Genomic DNA, 18,129 nt, shown 5'->3' with positions numbered 1-18,129 from the left:
AGTGAGAGAGAATGTGAGAACGGAGAGCAATGCTGTGGAAGCGTAGAAGGTGATTCTATTGCTCTGATCCAGAAATAGAGAGTAATTAATTCATTCTTCAAGCATCAGGGCCAGACCTTGGTTCTGTAAACTCTATTCCCACCACATCTTTTTTTTTCTGGTCAGAATTGCCAGTAACTCTTTATTGCCTCTTCCATTACACTCAGCTTCTCCTAGCGGACTCTCCAGATTTCCTGCAATTCATCCCTGCCTTTTATATACACTTTCATATACAATATTACTTGCTCCTTTTATATACGCTTTTGTATACACTTTAATAAACAGTATTACTTGCTCCTTTGCAAATCTGAAGGATGGCGTTCTTTCGTGTTTGCTGGTTTTGTTTTTCAGGTAGATCAGAAGAGGTTTAATTGCTCCGTGTCTGCTGGCCCTGCACCACAACTAAGCTAACAGGTATTCCTTTATGAGAAGCAGAGCCATCGAAATAGCAGCAGGAGCCCATGCATTAACTCCTGTCTATTTCTCAGGTCAAGCTAAGCACGTGTGTTTGTAAAGTCAGATTCCTGTGGGTTCTGTTAAGTTGGGTTCCGGTGAATACACTTGGAGCTCAGAGTGCAAGGGGTGACGATCTAAGTGGAAACAAGGAATTACAATAACATATGACCAGCAGATCCCCTGCCCAGTAGATCCCTAAAACCCTCATGCAAATGTCAGAGCTGAAGAAAGCTGTGGGTCTCTTTCATTTAGAAAGAGAACATTTTATACATATTCTGTCTGGTTTTCAATCTTAACAGTGCTTATCTCTAGCTAACTGACAGAGGGACACCAGGTTAAATTTAGAACTTTCTCTTGTATTTTACTATAGGTCTAACCATCTGTGTAATAAGTGTCTGCAAATTCATGTCACTTTAAAAAAGTATGTGTGAGTTGTTTACCTCCTTTCTGTGAATTGTGAAATATTTTAGAGATGTGATTTATATGAACACAGTTCTGCATATGTAGCTTAATTTTCTCTATTTGTTTTTCTCGAGTTAGCTGTCCAGTCATTCATTTAATTTAATTTTGGTTCCATAGTGAAATGGTGAGACTTGAACAGTATGTGTTTGCCTTCTGCTAAACTAGAACCAACATTACTTAAAACAAATGTGCCTGTTGTTTCTTCCTGTGAGCATCTTTAAGATCTATGATTAATCATTCATTAAAAATATACTGTGCATTCTTAAGTTATATATAAAACTACAAATATACGTAATTAAGGTCTATGAATTTCAAAAGGGAAACAAAGATAACCTTCAGTAGTGGAAACCTGGGATATCTGAAATAATGAAATACACGTTGCAGGTTATTTCTTATGGAGCTTTGCTTGTTATTCATGGAGGTTTAGAAGAGACACCTCACTTGTTACTGTGCCCAAATCATCAAACGCCAGCAATTTGAGAATCGCTACTACTGTTACATACCTAAGGGATTTCTAGTGCTGTCACAGACCCATGGAACACTAGACTAGATCTACTTATTGCTACTTACCAAACTTTGTGAGATAGATCCAATTGAATTAGATCAATTAATTACATTTATTTTAACCTCAAGGTCAATCAGAAGAGGTCTTTTATTGTTTAATAATAGATTTAATTACATTCAATCACTGAACTTGAAAAAAATACCCCCCTACAGCACTTAACTCTAATGAGGTTCACAGAAGCATCCTATTGAAATATTTTATTCTCTTGTTCTTATTCTTCAAGCTATGCTGAGATGCATTAGACAGAACAGTAGAGCAGCTGGGTAGGGGCTGTTGAAGGGCCACTGCCACAAAGCCAAGAGCATGCTTTTCCCTTCAGAGCAGATTGCAGGTTTACCAGTCACCATGCACTGTCTTTTATCATTTGTTAATATCAGTAGTTACAATCTTTTGAATTTAGGAATTTGATCACCTCTTTGATCCTCTCAGAAGCTTCTCTCAAAATTGATATTGAGTTTTCACTGTAGCTAACAACATAAAACAAAGGGTAACAGTAGAAGATAAAAATACTTTAGCAAACACTTGTTACTGATGATCACTGAAAGTATTAAAATTTAATTTTTACTTAGTGATAGAATTTGTATATCTTTCATAATGGCTTTATACTTTTGGAGAAATACGAGTGCTGGTAGAATAGTGTATTTCTGTACCACTTATAAATCCAGTACTTTAAGAGATCATTTGACTGTGCGTCAATGTTCTGGGCTATGTAATAATCACTGTGTGAACTTCGGAAGGGCATTGCTTGTTGAAGAGTCAGGGACAGCCAAGACTTCAAGATTATCTTTCAATTTCAGTTCAGCCTACCCTGAGCCTCAGCATAACTAGTGATAGCATGTCACCTGGTATCTGCCTAGTCTCATTTTTTGAAACATGTTTGGATATTTGTTCAGAGTTTGTAGAGCTTATGATGGTGATGCTGGAGCAAAGGGAGTGTTTAGTTTTCTTTATTTCAGGTGCAAGTTGGTCTGATCTAAGTCAGTGTCATTGATAAACAATCAGATAACCAGATTTATCACTTTTCCCATTTTCTCTGGACTCTATGTTTGCATCCTGCAGCATCTTAAACGCAGAGACTCTCCAAGTTGCCATATTATACTAAATGTAAGAAATATTTGTCAGGGTCTCATGACAAAGTATTACCTTTCCCATGCAAATATTCGTGTTAGTACCATGTAGTTGTAGATTCAAAAGAGAACAAAAGAGGTTTTAATTAAAATATTTGACAGTTTGGCTCTTTGAAGACATAGTCTTGTTATTCTGTAATAATTAGAGTGGAATTAAGTCTGTGTGCAGAAGGAGGGGACGCAAAGGATAGTAATTTCTTCATATTCTGATTGGCTCCCTGAAATATTTCAATAAAACCTTTACTCTAAACAACTCCTTTCATGATATTGTGTAAGAAAATAAAGAATGAGTAAGGGACATAAAGCAATCCGCCAATGATTGGAGACAGGATTTTCTTTACATTGTCTAATAGACTCGTTTATTATTGTAAGCTGGTAAAAAGAGACTTATGCTTCGTGTTGAAGAAAGAGTTATTTGTGCTTGATACATTGAAGACACTGTTCAAAAGCATTTTGTCCTTATAAAAGGATGACCCCTGTAGTAATTCTTAGGCAAGGAGGGACAAATTCAACCAACAAAAAGCACATCTCGCCCCGAGTTCCCCATGATTTCTCCACATATAGCAAAAAAATACACATCAGTAATTTATTTGAACATGCACATTAGTGAGTAGCACAGTTCCAGGCTACTCAGGAAACAAAAGGGAGAATATCAGCATTACCTAAATAAAAAAGAGAGGTGACTTACACCATTTTAATTGTCTTAAAAACACGGATAAGAGGAGCAATTAAAATAGCGTCCTAAATAGTACTAGCTAATGTAGATTACATAAGTATACAATATGATTCAACTCAGAGTGCTCTGACAAGCATAAACCACCAGTCCTAGTAAACAAGGCCCAGATCAACTGCCGAGAAAATGTTAGATTCAGATGTAATAAAAGTTACTTTTATTTCAGTCCTGAATGCAAAACACAAGTCATGTGTGAAGACAGCATTCTAAAAAAGGTGGCTCTGTTTAAGCAAGGAGGCCGTTTCCTTTTGCATTTTTATTACGTTTGAATTCTCTTTCTGACGTTTGCTTTCTCTACCCTTCCTCCCCTGAGCACTAATTTATCAAAAAAAAAAAAAAAAAAAGAAAAGAAAAAGGATTTCAAGGTGCAAGTTGTACATTCTTATCGTTATACCATTTCATCTCTTTCTGGAAGACAGTATTACAATCAGCATTACAAGGTTAATTATTTTTCTCTGAATATCTGTTTCACATACATGTATTTCAAAATCATAATGTTGATTGGGAAAAGAAACCTACCAATGAGAGAGTGATGCGTCATACCTTTCCTATTGTGCTGTGTGTCTTTCCCATCCCTTCTCCCTTTCCCTGTAAAGAGCTGTAAAAAATTTAAGGCAGATGAGGTATATTGCTGAAGGAAAAAGTTATTTTTGAAAAAAAACTCAAAAAAACTTTTATTCTGCCCTTCTACTCAAGAAAGACTACTCAACTATAAATCTAGTGCTAGAAAAAAGCAGGAAAGACACCGTTTGCATGTACCCTACTATGTTTTCTATTTCTAGAATGGCTTTTTGTTAATTTAATTTTAATAGAAAAAATAAGCACCTTAAGCTATGAACAAGAAAAGAACTTCATTATTAGTGAGTCTAGAATCCAAACGGAATTAAGAACACTCACTCAAACTCTTTCACTCATTCTCACAAAGGCCAATGCTACTGATTAGGATTGTAAAGTGCTGTACTTAGTATAAACACTTGTATACACTGCAGACACTGAAAAATAACCCTCAAGCACATTGTGTTATAGTTCCAAAAATATATTTACAGTCTATTACAAAGATTACAAATGGAAGTGTCTAGGTGACTATATTATGCTAGTTAAAATTATTTTACAGATTATTTCTCCTTAGGGACAAAAAACATTTTAGTGAAATTAAAATGATTTTTCTAGTCAATCAAAAAATAAATTAAAATATCAAACAACACTGTACAGTGATTTAAAAGAAAGAAAAAGGGGTGGGGAGGGGTTGGGATGCAATCCTGTTGAGTTTTTCTATAGCCGTCTTTGGTCCTAAATGTGGGAAAACACATTATGTAGCACTGAAAATACCTGTTCTTTTGTGATGCTCTGCAAGTAAAATAGAAAAATATAGTGCATTTTCAATGTATTCAGAGCCCACTACAGAGAAATGTGTGTACAAAACAAGACAGTATAAATAAAATTTACAAGTTTTACAAAGGAACATTTACAGGTTTTGTTTCTGTTATTTGATTGTTTGTTTGTGGGTGCCCACATTATCAAACAAGACCAATTAGGACCGATCCCTGGGATCTTTCTCTATTAAAATCATTATAAACAGCCCAATTCTCTTTGGAAATACAACAGTTCAATTCTGGGGTAGTTCATGATTTTCGTTACTTTTGAAAGCATTACTCACAATATGTATACATTCCTGAAATAGCTATAAAGACACATTTAATTATTGCTTATGAAATTCTAACACAGTCATCAAATAATATTGTTTAATAAAGCTTAAAGAAAAAGCCAGACCCTTCACCTCTTCCTTACATGGTAAAAAGCGTTCTTTCATTTAACAAGCTTCTCGCATCAGCGTTCACATATAAAAAGACTTTTTTTTTTAAACTGCAGTGGTGATATTCTGTGCAGCAAATTTGTTTTTGAAAGGTGAAAATTGTGAACTGCCCCTTTTATCATGCTTCAGAGTTCTAATATAAAACTTAATTCTTTCCTTTCATGTTTGGACTGCATTAAACAGAATAGGATATAAAATATATGTCAACTATTTCTCCTACATTTCCTAATGTCTCGATATTGAAAACATCGTGATGTGCTCAGATTAAATTTTAGATAACACTGGCTAGTTCTTGCTTTCAGAGACTTGCCTTCACCAACATTCTTTAGATGAAGTGCCTCATCTTTTTTTTTTTATAATCAGAAACCTACAATTTGAGTTTTTATTAAGTTCTGTCTAGTAAAATCACTCTATAAACAATCTGTTAAAAGTGCCTTATAGTATTTATGGATAATTATTGCTTTTTTCACTGAAAAGATAGTGTGTTGTCAGATCTTTACAAAAAAATTTCTTTTTAAAAAATATCAGAGCGCTTGGCAACTTGCATTTTCTTGACTACCTGCCAATTAGCAAACAATATCAAAACAGCACTGATTAAACAAAATTAAATGGCACAAAAGGGATACCGATGTTCTGACAGAGATATATCTTCAATCATGCTATGTTTTTTTTTTAAATTGGAGATTCTTTCAAAGGTACCCAGTGTAGTAATGTGTCATAGATTAACACTAAAAAGGTCCAAAGCTATAAACAACTTTCTAAAACAAAGTCCTTATGAAGAATAAACACAAATGATTTTAAAAAGGAATAGTCTGAAATCACGTATTTAAGGAAAATATTTCATTGATTTTAACAATAAGATCATGATTTTATTTGACAAATATATTCTTTCTTAAATTCTTTATGTACATTTTAAAAAGTCTATCAGATAAAAAGGAGGTTAGAGAGCTCAAGGTGTTTGGATGTTTTTCAGGTAGTACTTTGTTTATTGTCACTGCTGTTTTCCTGGCCACCAGTGGTGGATCCTAAATTCCCTTTTTATATATTCTGGTGGCACTTAGGAGTTCAAGTCTATAGGTGCTTCTTAAATCTTCTCTTCACTGTAGGAAGGACCCAGGATATCAACTGTCTGCTAGCAGCATTCTACGCATATACTGAAGGCCAGTACTGTTCTCTCGTGGTCCATAGTCTCCCTCATAAGGGAGAAACGCTCATCACACTTGAATGCCAGTTCCATGTAAATGGAGCATTTGTGCTCTCATAGTCTGAATGCTGCTCATGATTTTCTTTTGATGGCCCACCAGTGTGATCCCTAAACTCATCACATCCCTGAAAAAGACAAATGCATTTTTTATTAGTCACCTTACAAAAACTGTATTTGGTACTAAACTGTCATCAACTCTTTAATTAATATGTTTATCTTAGGCACACAGATCTTATCTTGGTGTTCTTGGATATTAAGATCCTATTCCCACAGTGGGTCGGATTGGCAACCTGCATCAACAGTCTCCTTTGTAAAACCCGGCTGCTCAGGATCTCAATTTGTCATGATCAGTTATTTTTAAACGATTTGACCTTTTTTTTTTAACCGGGTGAGGTGACTTTATGTTTTGGCCGCTATGCGCGACTTGGGGGGTTGCTCCCCGAGACCGGGGATCAAACCTGGGCCCTGGGCAGTGAAGGCACTGAGTCCTAAGCACTGGACCACGACGGAATTCTTTGATTTGACATTTTATTTAAGAAATTATCAAAGCCTTCAAATTATTATTAACTTAAGGTACAGCTAGGAAACGTTACTTGAAATGTAGTATTCTTGAACTTAAGGAAAGTTTAAAATATCTCATTGTTTAAATAGGATATAGTATGAATGGAAACATTGCGTGGCTCTAGTAGATCAAGAATCATCAAGGATCATACAAAGTATTATACTGAGTTTAATTAACGTGTGGTAATCCTGAGCATATTATTGGTTGTATACTTCAGTTTAGTACAATCATTTGACCACATTTTGGAAAAAAAAAAATTCCTTAAAGTGTGCAATACCTATGTTTAATAGCCTAAATTTGCCATACGCCAGCTGTATCTGTGTGTGGGCTGTTACCCCTCCTATCAGCCAAAAAGATTGAGCTTAGGTATTTACAAGTAGCTAAAATATAGCCACAGTAGATACTGCGATATTTCATAGCTGTGGTCTAATAAGACCTTGAGAAGCACAGTTTTTCAGGGGAGTAGATTACTTTGGAGAGACAGGTGTAATTACATCAGCTCTACCCACGTGGTGCCTAGCAGAAAACCAAACGAGAGAGCATGCACATGCCGAAATTCATGTATATGCCATTTCCTGACATGCCAGGAAAGACTATGTGATTGCTGGCTTTCTTCTCATCTGAAAAATGTGAAACACTTCTCCCAACAGTATTAGTGGGATGTAAATAGCATCCCACTAATAGAACCTTGATAACTGTTTCCCATTTTCAAACACACTGACTGAGAGGAACTGCATTGCCTGCAAGAGTTACGCTGCAGCCAAGGAAGCTGAGGTCCAGAGATACTAAATGTATTTCCTAAGACCACATAATCAGTTATAGAGCCGGAAAGAAATATTTAGTTCTTTTTACCTCCAGTTCAGAGCAATTTCAAAAACTGTTTTATCAGGTCATTTTTCAATTTAAAAAAAAATCAATCAATCACAAACCTTCCAAAACTTAAGTTAAATTCTTATTACGGTTAATTGAATTAGGCGTCCTTTGACCTCTTCAGAAAGTGCTCATACTGGATTTCATAATGCATTTTGGTATTGAAATTTCGAGATTTTTAATGTCTGATACAAACATGGTGAAAGAAATCCTCTTTTGCAATGGAGAAAGTTTCCCCAGTGACTAGGAATCTAAATAATACAGCAGGAGTTTGGGATTGATATGAATATACTGCTATATTTAAAATAGATAACCAACAAGGACCTACTGTATAGCACAGGGAACTCTGCTCAATACTCTGTAATAACCTAAATGTGAAAAGAATTTGAAAAAGAATAGTTATACATGTATAACTGAATTACTTTGCTGTACACCTGAAACTAACACAACATTGTTAATCAATTCTACTCCAGTATAAAATAAAAATTAAAAAAGATAGATAATACAGCGGTTAATGAAAGAGGAAGTCTCACTGGGTGGTGTTCTGAACTCTGGCTATGGAGACAAATTAGCTACCACTTACGATTGAGTCAGTTTAGGGCAAATATCTAAATTCTCTGAGCCTTAGCCTTGTCCTATGTAAAACTACTGACTTAATAAAATTGTTGCCATGAAGGTTAAAAAAGATACTGTATGTTCAGAAGTCTGTTTAGCAAAATGCCTGGGACATAGTAGGCACTTATTAAAGAGACACTTTTCTCCCTGATTTTAGGGTTCATACCTCTTTAATATATGGAAGATGACCTAAAGTCTAACGTTTGGATTGCACCTGATACATTCTTCAATATAATTTTGCAGGTTTAAGCTTACTCGATAGTCATCCTGGCGACTGATTCAAGGGAGTTGTAGCCGGCTGCTGTGAAGTTATCTTTATATCTTTCCATCTTAATAGCTTGTAGCCATTCTCCAACTGAACAAAAGGCAGTGAAGTCAGGAGTGTTTTGATCCAAAAGAGGGCTTATTGGCCTGGGTGAGAATAATACAGAAAAGCAAATTTTTTCATGAATTACGAAAGAAAGCATGCCTTAGCGCCACAAAAGTAAGGATATAAAAAATAAAATTACATATTTTAATTGATATTGTAATAACAAATAAACAGATATGCTAATAAAAATCTAATGCGTAAAGTTTGCCCAATAATTCCAAATTCCAAATGCATAAACAAGGACCTACTGTAGAGCACAGAGAACTATACTCAATATCCTGTGATAAACCATAATGGAAAAGAATATGAAAAAGACTGTATATATACAGATAACTGAATCACTTTGCTGTACAGCAGAAATTAACACATTGTAAATCACCCATACCTCAATAAAACAAGTTTAAAAAAAAAAACCTACTGACTCCAAAATTTCTATTTTATTTAGATATGATGACCAGCAGATTGCATCTTCCATGTACTTTTCAGAGTATGGCCAACAATATTTGTAATCCGTAGATATTTGTTCATTTGCTTCTCTGAAAGTAACTGGGAGTAAAGAAAGCACATCTGGCTGTGAACTAACTTGTTCAGAGGGTGCTTTTGAGAACATAATGCACCCACTGTACCAATGGCACCCCTTGTGCACCTTGTGAGTTCATACACCTCCGCAAGGGCCTGACTACAGTACAGACGACAGAGCAACAGGTCTACCTGGCAGCTGAAGCCGAATAACTACTAATCTACATTACCATTACCATGAAGCACGCATGGGGAGGTTAGGTTCTTTTTAATGGGTATACCTCTTAAATCATGTATTGAATTACCTTGGAATTCAATTCATGGAATCATTTTACTATGAAACTCAAAGCAAAACAGTCTAATAGATAATATGGATAGAGTAAAAAACTGGGGCAACAGCAATAAAAATCCATGTAATATTGATAATTTGAAAAAGCGAAATGCCACCTAATCGCACAAATCCACTTGAGAAATTTTTCTAAAATGACAGCCAGTGATATTGATCATAAATTTTATTTAAGGCAATAACAATGAATAGATCTCTTTAAACACTGATTTAACTAAGGCAAGCCATCTGAAAAGAAAAAAAAAACTTCTGTAAAGATAAGAAATTTAATATGGACTTTAATAATTTAACACAAATGTCAATTTGCCATCGGGGTGGGGCTGAGGAGATAAACGGTTCATATGAAGTTTGAATTTCTCCCAGATTTCATTTCTTTAGCTATTTCTTACCTACTACACGTTCCCAGGGGTGTCTTCAGACTATTTGGGTTTCGAATCATTTTGTCTAGAATTCCAACTATCTGTTCAAACTTTGGCCTTTCCGCACGTTCCTTCTGCCAACAATCCAGCATCAGCTGGTGCAGCCCAGCTGGGCAGTCCATGGGTGCTGGTAAGCGATAACCTTCTTCTATTGCTTTTATAACCTAATAGCCAAAAGGACATTAAAATATTACTGACTGAGATTCAATGATAATCAAATGAATTGCCCAGGAGGCAAAGTGATTTATCCAGATAAGAGTAAAGTACACTGCTATGCAAAAGACTTACTTATTTTTTCCAAAACATCCATTGATATTAAGCATGCTATTAAGGGGTGCATGAAGCACAGGGTATGATGACATTTCCTAGTTAATTCAGCAATAGGGAGCAACAATTAAGCTCACCCAGGGCGCAACAGATGGAAACTTTTTTAATGTCGTCCCAGAGGTTTTCAAAAGGGAAGATGTTAACGGAACGATTTTATTGTATATAGCTGTGTATGTACATATCTTCCCATACATTTATGAATCCCTCAAGTTGTAAAAAGAAGGTCTGAGTTACCCAGAATTAGCCCCTACCACAAAGTTTCACTTTTTGAAGAGTTCAAATGATACTTTTCAACAAGATATCCAAATATGTGAATGCACTATGACAGAAAATGTTACCAAGCACACTATTATTTTAAACAATATGAAGCTTATATACTTATGAAGTGTATAGTGTTACAAGATACAGTATTGTGCTAGAACCCATTCGTACTGTTCATAAAGGTGATTGGATCACTTCCCAACTCCAAGTCCCGTGACCTCACACAGGCAGACTGAAACCAGCCTTGGAGGATGGAGGGAGGAAAGGGTTATACCAGGAAATTGGGAAAGGTTACAAATCAGTTTCCCACTCAGAGTGCTGGCTGTTAAACTTTTATCAGCACATCACTGCCCATTTGTATCTATTAACAGCCGAAGAGGCTATTTGTATCAAGCTTTGAATGTTAATGAAAACTAAGCCTCCATAAACATTTGTACAGGGCAATCAGAAAGTCCAAAAATTACTTATTTAGACTTGGGTTTTTTATTTATATGGAAAGCAAAAAAAGATTTTAAAATCAGACATTGTTACAAATCTGAGCAGCACAGGGAAAATAATAGGAAAGCAAAAAAACACAAATAAGAAGGACTTGTAAAACATCAAAATATTATTGAAGAGGGATTAACAAATCCTTTGATACTAACATAATAATAGAAATGTAGGAAAAAATGGCTCTCTGGAAAAAAAAAGAGGTAACCCTGAGTTTTTGAAGAAAACAGGACTAAAGTAGGCAGACAAAAGCTGGCTTTAAGAAACGTCGATGAGCTTAATATTTGTAGGGAAACATATCCTTAAGATGCTTGCTGACATTCAAGAATAGCACATTAAAATGTAAAAGGTTGTAGGATGGAAAAAATAAAGTAGCTAGCATCAACAATTTTTAGAGAAAATCCTCTGTACAAGAAAAACAGTGTCCACTTTTCTTTACGGAAAATTTATATATGCAAATTGATCAAGTTTAAAAGGTAAAGAGATAAACTTAAATAGAGTAATTTTTGAAAAATTTCATAAGTATAAAATCTTCAGCCCCAAATCTCCCCTGATCACTAGGCTGTAAGTCCATTAGTTTACTAGATATCTTCCTCTGGATTTTCCATAGGAACTTCATACTTTATTTAAAATTGAATTTTTTTACCTTTCCCCAAAGCTCTTACTCTTTCAATTAATGACACTTCCAGTCATCCCATCCAGAGAGCTGAAATGAGAACAATCTAGACTCTCTTACATGCACAGGCAATTAGTCACCACTTTCTGACGATACTACTTCCTAAATACAATATACTCAAAAGGTAGAAGTATTTTTTCGTATATGTATATGGATATCTCTATCTCTGTGTGTGTGTGTGTGTGTGTGTGTGTGTGTGTATACACATACACAGTGCTGTAATTGGAAATGGCTTTACTCTGAAAATTAGGTTAGTGGGTTGGTGAAAATTATTTATTTTTGCTCATGTACTTTTGTTTTAAAGCTTATTTACCCTAAAGTTTATTATTAATTTTGAATACAACAATTTTTAAAATGTTACCTTTATATTTGTTTTATTAAATTGGTATGGGGTGGGGGGAAGTGTGGTAGAAAATACCATGAACATAATAGATTAAAATACAACACATAAATATATATTTAGTTTTGCAGTAATGGAACCATTATCCCATAGTTATGTGGTTATGTCTTTACCAAGTCTCACACTATGGGATCTTTCCTTCAGTACTTTATTTTGTATAACAGCTATGGAGAAAACACCTTAGCGTTAAGTGACTTTAATCAGTGTTGGTACTGAATGCTAGTGAAAGTTGTATGAGAGAAGTTTTAAAATTTTCCTGTTTATGACTCTGTAACTACAAATGTTGGATATCATTGTAAACATTCCTCTATAATATCCCTTTAAAAAGCACACAAGAAAACATACACAAATGGGACCTCTGTAAAGATCACCAACATATAACTACAGGAGGAATTAAATTAAAAAAAAAACTTTTAAATGCAAAGAATTTCATGTGGCTTTGTATAACACTCCAGGGACAGCGCTATTTTAGGATTCAAAAGTGCTCTATGTTAAACAAGTTAGAAAAAACTAAAAATAATGTGCTTTGGAAAGCTGGGTTATTTAAACAGTGGCTCAAGTTGTGAATAAGTAAATTAATAATTGGTAAAACTTTATATATTCAAAATGACCAAAGAGTAAACATTTTTTTTTATGGGGAAAAGAGTGGCTTTCCTCTATTTTGAGGTTGCTTGTATCTGAACATATGCAGTATTTTTCTGAATTGATGGGACTCCATCCCCATGCTCATAAGATTGGGGCAATGCTTATTATTTTCTACCACCTCCTATTTCCCCACTTGTAGCTTTTTCTCAGAAGTTCTGAAAGGAACAATGCAGGTAGAGAAATCTTTCCTTTTTTATTTCCCTCTAAATAATCTTTTAAACGTACATCTAAACCTTATCATGATCCTGTTGACAAAATACCCTTCAACAGCTCTCCAATTAGAATTCTTTGGCTTTGAGCACAGTATATTCTTAAATCTTTGTGCCAAGAATAAAGTAACATGAAATAACTCTTACAGGAATGAAAGAGTTAGTAAACTTCTGTAGTTAATCTCTATTGCACTACAGAAATTTGACGATTCCTAGTATTAGAACAGAGAACATTTATCAATACAAAATGAAACTTCTAGCTCTCAAAAGCACAGTGGTTTACAAATTTTTAAAGGAGCAGCAGCAAAGTATAACATTTAAAATAAGAAATGCTCTGGACTGGGAATGGACTTTGGGACTCCAAAGTTGCCATTAACAATCATGCTCCTACCTACAGGGGCACCAGAGATACGTTCTGGGAACCTTGGTCTCTACAGAGCATAGTTTGGCATAATTCAAGGCAAGCCTGTTGAGGATAAACCCGCCCTCAAGGGATGATTCAGCCAGGAACTGAGACTTGAGGTTCCGCAGGTTTTATCTGGTTAGCCTGCCAGAGAAACAAGTTATCTTTTAAGGATACAATAATCATAGTAAATATTTATTGAATACTTACTATACGATTAGCATTGTTTTAATTATCTCATTTAATCTTTACAAAAACCTTATTAGGCAAGTATTATTATATGGATTCTAGAGACAAAGAATCAGAGGTGCTGAGAAGTTAAGCACCGGGAAAACATCACATAGCTGTCATTAGAAGAGACGGAATTTGATGGAGGCTGTCTGACCAGAGCCCATGCTGTTGAGAGCTGCATTATATTTCCAACTGGGAAAACAAAAAGTGTGCTGCGCAAATAGTTACACGTTCTCAGAAACAACAAAACACACAGTAAGATGACTGATCCTACACTTCTTAAAGTGTTACGCAATTATCCATGGAATTCATTTAAAACGTCTTTTTGTGAAATTACTAGAAACCCCTTGGATTTGCCTGTCGAGATCTAGCCTTAGCAATATAATAAAAGTCAAAGAAAAAAAGGAAAATATTCATAGCAATTTCTAATTCTAGATCATTCCCAGAGGAATAGGAAGTGACTAGGGTAAATGACATTTTAAAAGAACACTGGGATCCAACAGGGGACACTTCTTAGACTGCAAAGAAATACTTGGAAAACACACATTTGCTTGCCGAGATGTATTTCACTATTCCTACAGCAGGACACTAGATAAGAGAAAAAGGAGCACAGACAGACCCCATGATAATGGGCCTGTAATAACTCAAAATGGGAGATAACATGATTGGCTTCTGTTCTCCACTTATGCCCATTTTCATCTCATTAACCTCACAATAACATGACCCACATTTTATGCAATTAAATATTTTGGACCTCACATACAGGATTACAGCAAAGTTTTACCAAAAAATCCACAATTTTTTATATCTTAATGTAAAAGAAGTAATAAATCAGTGGTGACTTTTAAAACGAAAAGTTGAGGGCTCACAGTTTAGCTGAGAATAAACTTAGTTACAAGCATATTATATTTTCAAAGCTCTTAAATGTCTTTTCATGGACCACTTTAAAGAATTATCTTTATGTCTCCTATCTTTATGGATGCTTAATTTTTTACCATCCTTGTGACTACCTACCAGTAAATTGGATGATTTATTGACCTACCTTAAAGTAAGAAGAAATGACTTTGTTGAGTACTATAAACAGGAAAAAAAGTAATCCATATAATGAAGAATTTTAAAATTTCATAATTTGACTATGAAAATTATATTTGGACTAATTAAGACATAAAGTCAATTAAAAGACAGCTGCTGTGAATGCCAAATATAAGTATTTCCAATTTGTGTATTATATATTATATTTGACTGCATTTATACATATAAGTTCTGTCTTTGAAAGGTCATTAATGGAAAGGGCTAAACACCTACAGATTTTAAAGAAGAATGAAAGTTGGAAATTTATTGGGAAAGCCTACCCTCTTGGTTTTAACTGCAAATACCTAGATTCTAACTGCTTCCATTGCAGTTAAAACTCAGGAAATTTATGGGCACATGAAAAACAATGAGCAGTAATCCTGTGATAAACCTATTTGGGTGTGGGTAAGTTCATACATATGCATATTATCTTTTCCCAAGATTTTCTTGCTTATTCCCTGCTTTAGAGTGCAACTAAAGCCTCTTGGCACTATCTACTTCATTGATTTTACAATACAGTCAGCCCTCCATATCCTGGGAGGATTCTACATCTTCAGATTGGGCAGCCATGGATGAAAACATTTCAAAAGAAAAAGGAAAACCAGAAAATTCCAAAAAGCAAAACTTGAATTTGCCACACACCAGTAATTATTTGCACTGCATTTACATTGTATTCACATCTATTTACATAGTATTTATATTGTATTAGGTATCATAAGTAATCTAGAGATAATTTAAAGTATACAGGAGGATGGGCACAAGTTTAGTGCACATACAATGTCATTTTATATTTTATATATCCTCAGATTTTGGTATCTGCCAAAGTCCTGGAACCAATGTCCCATGGATACTAAGGGACTAGTGTACCTCTTTTTTATTTCTTCAGAGTGATCACAGAAACCTCACTTTATTTAGCTTTCAGCCTAGAATTCTGTGGAGTTCCTGACAAATATTAACTATCAACTTAGATCTTGTTCTCATGGTGACTTAAGAAAAGTCTCTTGTAATCCAAGGTATTGAAATTTGAGGGCTTTCTAAAATCCTTAACAAATTTCTAGCAACTAAATTTAAACAATATAAAGTGAGTTGATTCAATCAAGGGTGATTCTCTCAATCAATCTAGACTGATTTTTAAAACATTAATGTCTCTGAAGATCTGATGAAAGCAACATTCCCAGAAAAATAACATATATTCACATATACAGAGGATTTCTATATGCATCAGGGAGTTGGCAGGTCACTTAAGTCTCTCCAAGGTCTCCTACCCAGAGACTCCAAGAAAAAAGCTTTTCTCTAGAGAATATTTTTGCTAGAATGGAATTCATTATTTTAAATTATCCAATTTTTCCCACCATTTGTATATTGAAGATTAAACATATAATTGCTCAAATACCAGTTTAACATAAGTATAAAATAATGAATATTATGCTTTAAGAAGAATATTAATATCAATTTCACTATAAAAACTGAACTGCATAGGTAATTTCTTGTGTTTGAATTTAATAATTTAATAATTCAGACCTTTGTGATTAAAAAGAAGAAGAAAGATGGTGCTAAAATGTTCTAGGTCAGAAGTAAACTTCATTGTGCCTATAAAAATTTCATTTGATCAGTAAAAATATTTATTAATGCTTGATAGACTAAATATACATTTATGATATTTAATTTTCAAGAAAAGCAATAGGGAATACTAAAAACTAAATTGAAGATATTTATTTTTTTTCTTCTTAACCATTTCTATTATTTATTTTTAGAAGTTAAGCGAACTTTGAATTTAAGTCATCTTATATTCCTGTCATTCCCTTTATGTTTGAATCTAGTACAGAAGGAAGGTGTCAAAAGAAATGAAACTCTACCGAGTGTCTAGGGAAATGTAAATATTTCTCTTTCTCTGCCCCAAGGATTTGTTTGCCCACATTTTGACAGTCCATGAAATCTTTGACACTGAGACCTGTCAAATATTAACAACTTTGCCTCTGCCAAATGGACTCATCATTCAGACTTTTATCTTTGAAAAACCAAAACCAAAACCAAAAAAAAAACCCCCCCAAAAAAAATTTTATGTAATTATTCAATTCGAAATAGCAAAAGATTTCACTGATTTCAAAGCTCCCCCTCTTTAGGCTGTGAATTTTTCAGCCAATGCAAACATTTATTAAAAAATGTATTGAAAATTACCTTACCAACAAGCAGTCTCATTTTAGTTGTCTAAAAATAGCTATTTATAAGTTTTAAGAACCATAGGAACTTGATGTGGAAAATTCTAAAATAAAAAAGAGATACTAATTTTATATAACAATGATCATGATCTGTTTTTGAAAAATAACTCAACTTTACTGTTAGTCAGCGTCTATTGCTGTCCATGTTTATAGTACCTCGAGAATTGACTACTCCAAACCGGTTTGCTTGTCACATCCTTCTTTTCAATGGTAACATGGAATTTCTTCAAGCACCACTTATTTTTTTACTCTGTTCTTCAAGAGCATGCATTTTTACCATTTCCAAATTCCTTCAAAAAGAAGCTTTCATCAATTTGCCCCAACCTAACCTTCATTTCAAATCATTAACGATGTATGCATCTCCCTTATAGGAGATGCATAGGAGTCTATTTGCTTGGTCTCCATACACTTAACTAAGCCTTTATTTCTGGACTTTCCAAAGGGCTCCCTCGGCGAATTCTCTAATCAACTATGAACCAAGGTCTTCTCCATATTTCTAGTTCAAATCCAGGGTACCTTCCTAGATTTTACATTTGCTCTACTTTTATCTAAATTTCACTCATATTTTCAATAAATTAAGCCATATGAATCTGCCAGTACTTGAAAGCTTCTGGCTTACAAAAATGTTAATTTTGTAAAATTCAACTTAGAGAAGCAAATATTTACTTGCACTTATGCTATATTGTTTTATAAATGGTTTCTTGGTGTGAGATGTATACACTCAAGAACTATCATCAGCTTCTTAAAGGATAACAACGTATCTTACGCCTTAGTAACAAGATACACATTTAATAAGTTGTATTTTTAGAAGAAATTTCCAAAGACAGTCCCATTGTGATTACATTCTAAAATATCACTATGAAACACCAATATTGATCATAAAATCTAGGTTATCTCATGAAATTAAAATTTAAGTAAATCAATCAACAATAGATAATTTAAACAGATTTTATCAGGAAACTAAAAAAAGAAAGACAAGCTTCAACAACAAAATCAAACACAACCTTCCTCACCCTCCCCTCCGCAAATGATTCTTTTATTCATGTGACTCTCCCACTACAGGTGTGCAAGCTCAGCATGATTACATTTTATTAAGGA

The 18,129-nt window shown here is 34.3% G+C and overlaps 1 protein-coding gene across 4 annotated transcripts in view; it reads right to left on the bottom strand.

Annotated features, from left to right (window-relative positions):
* Nucleotides 1-2,980: 2,980 nt before the first annotated feature.
* EPHA7 (EPH receptor A7) overlaps nt 2,981-18,129 on the bottom strand; it is a 167,363-nt gene continuing 152,214 nt past the window's right edge. For all 4 annotated transcript variants that reach the window (XM_082475114.1, XM_082475115.1, XM_082475112.1 and 1 more), the window contains exons 15-17: nt 10,071-10,264; nt 8,702-8,857; nt 2,981-6,524 (exon numbers count right to left, since the gene is read on the bottom strand). In XM_082475114.1, coding sequence (XP_082331240.1) covers nt 6,410-6,524; nt 8,702-8,857; nt 10,071-10,264 — 465 coding nt within the window. In that variant the 3' untranslated portion in view covers nt 2,981-6,409. The remainder of the gene's footprint in view (nt 6,525-8,701; nt 8,858-10,070; nt 10,265-18,129) is intronic.

The sequence above is a fragment of the Balaenoptera physalus genome (assembly GCF_965194825.1).
Source record: "Balaenoptera physalus genome assembly, chromosome: 9".
In the NCBI taxonomy this organism is placed as follows: Eukaryota; Metazoa; Chordata; class Mammalia; order Artiodactyla; family Balaenopteridae; genus Balaenoptera; species Balaenoptera physalus.
The sequence above is the reverse complement of the archived record's forward strand: the minus strand, read 5'-3'. Positions and strand labels throughout refer to the sequence as shown.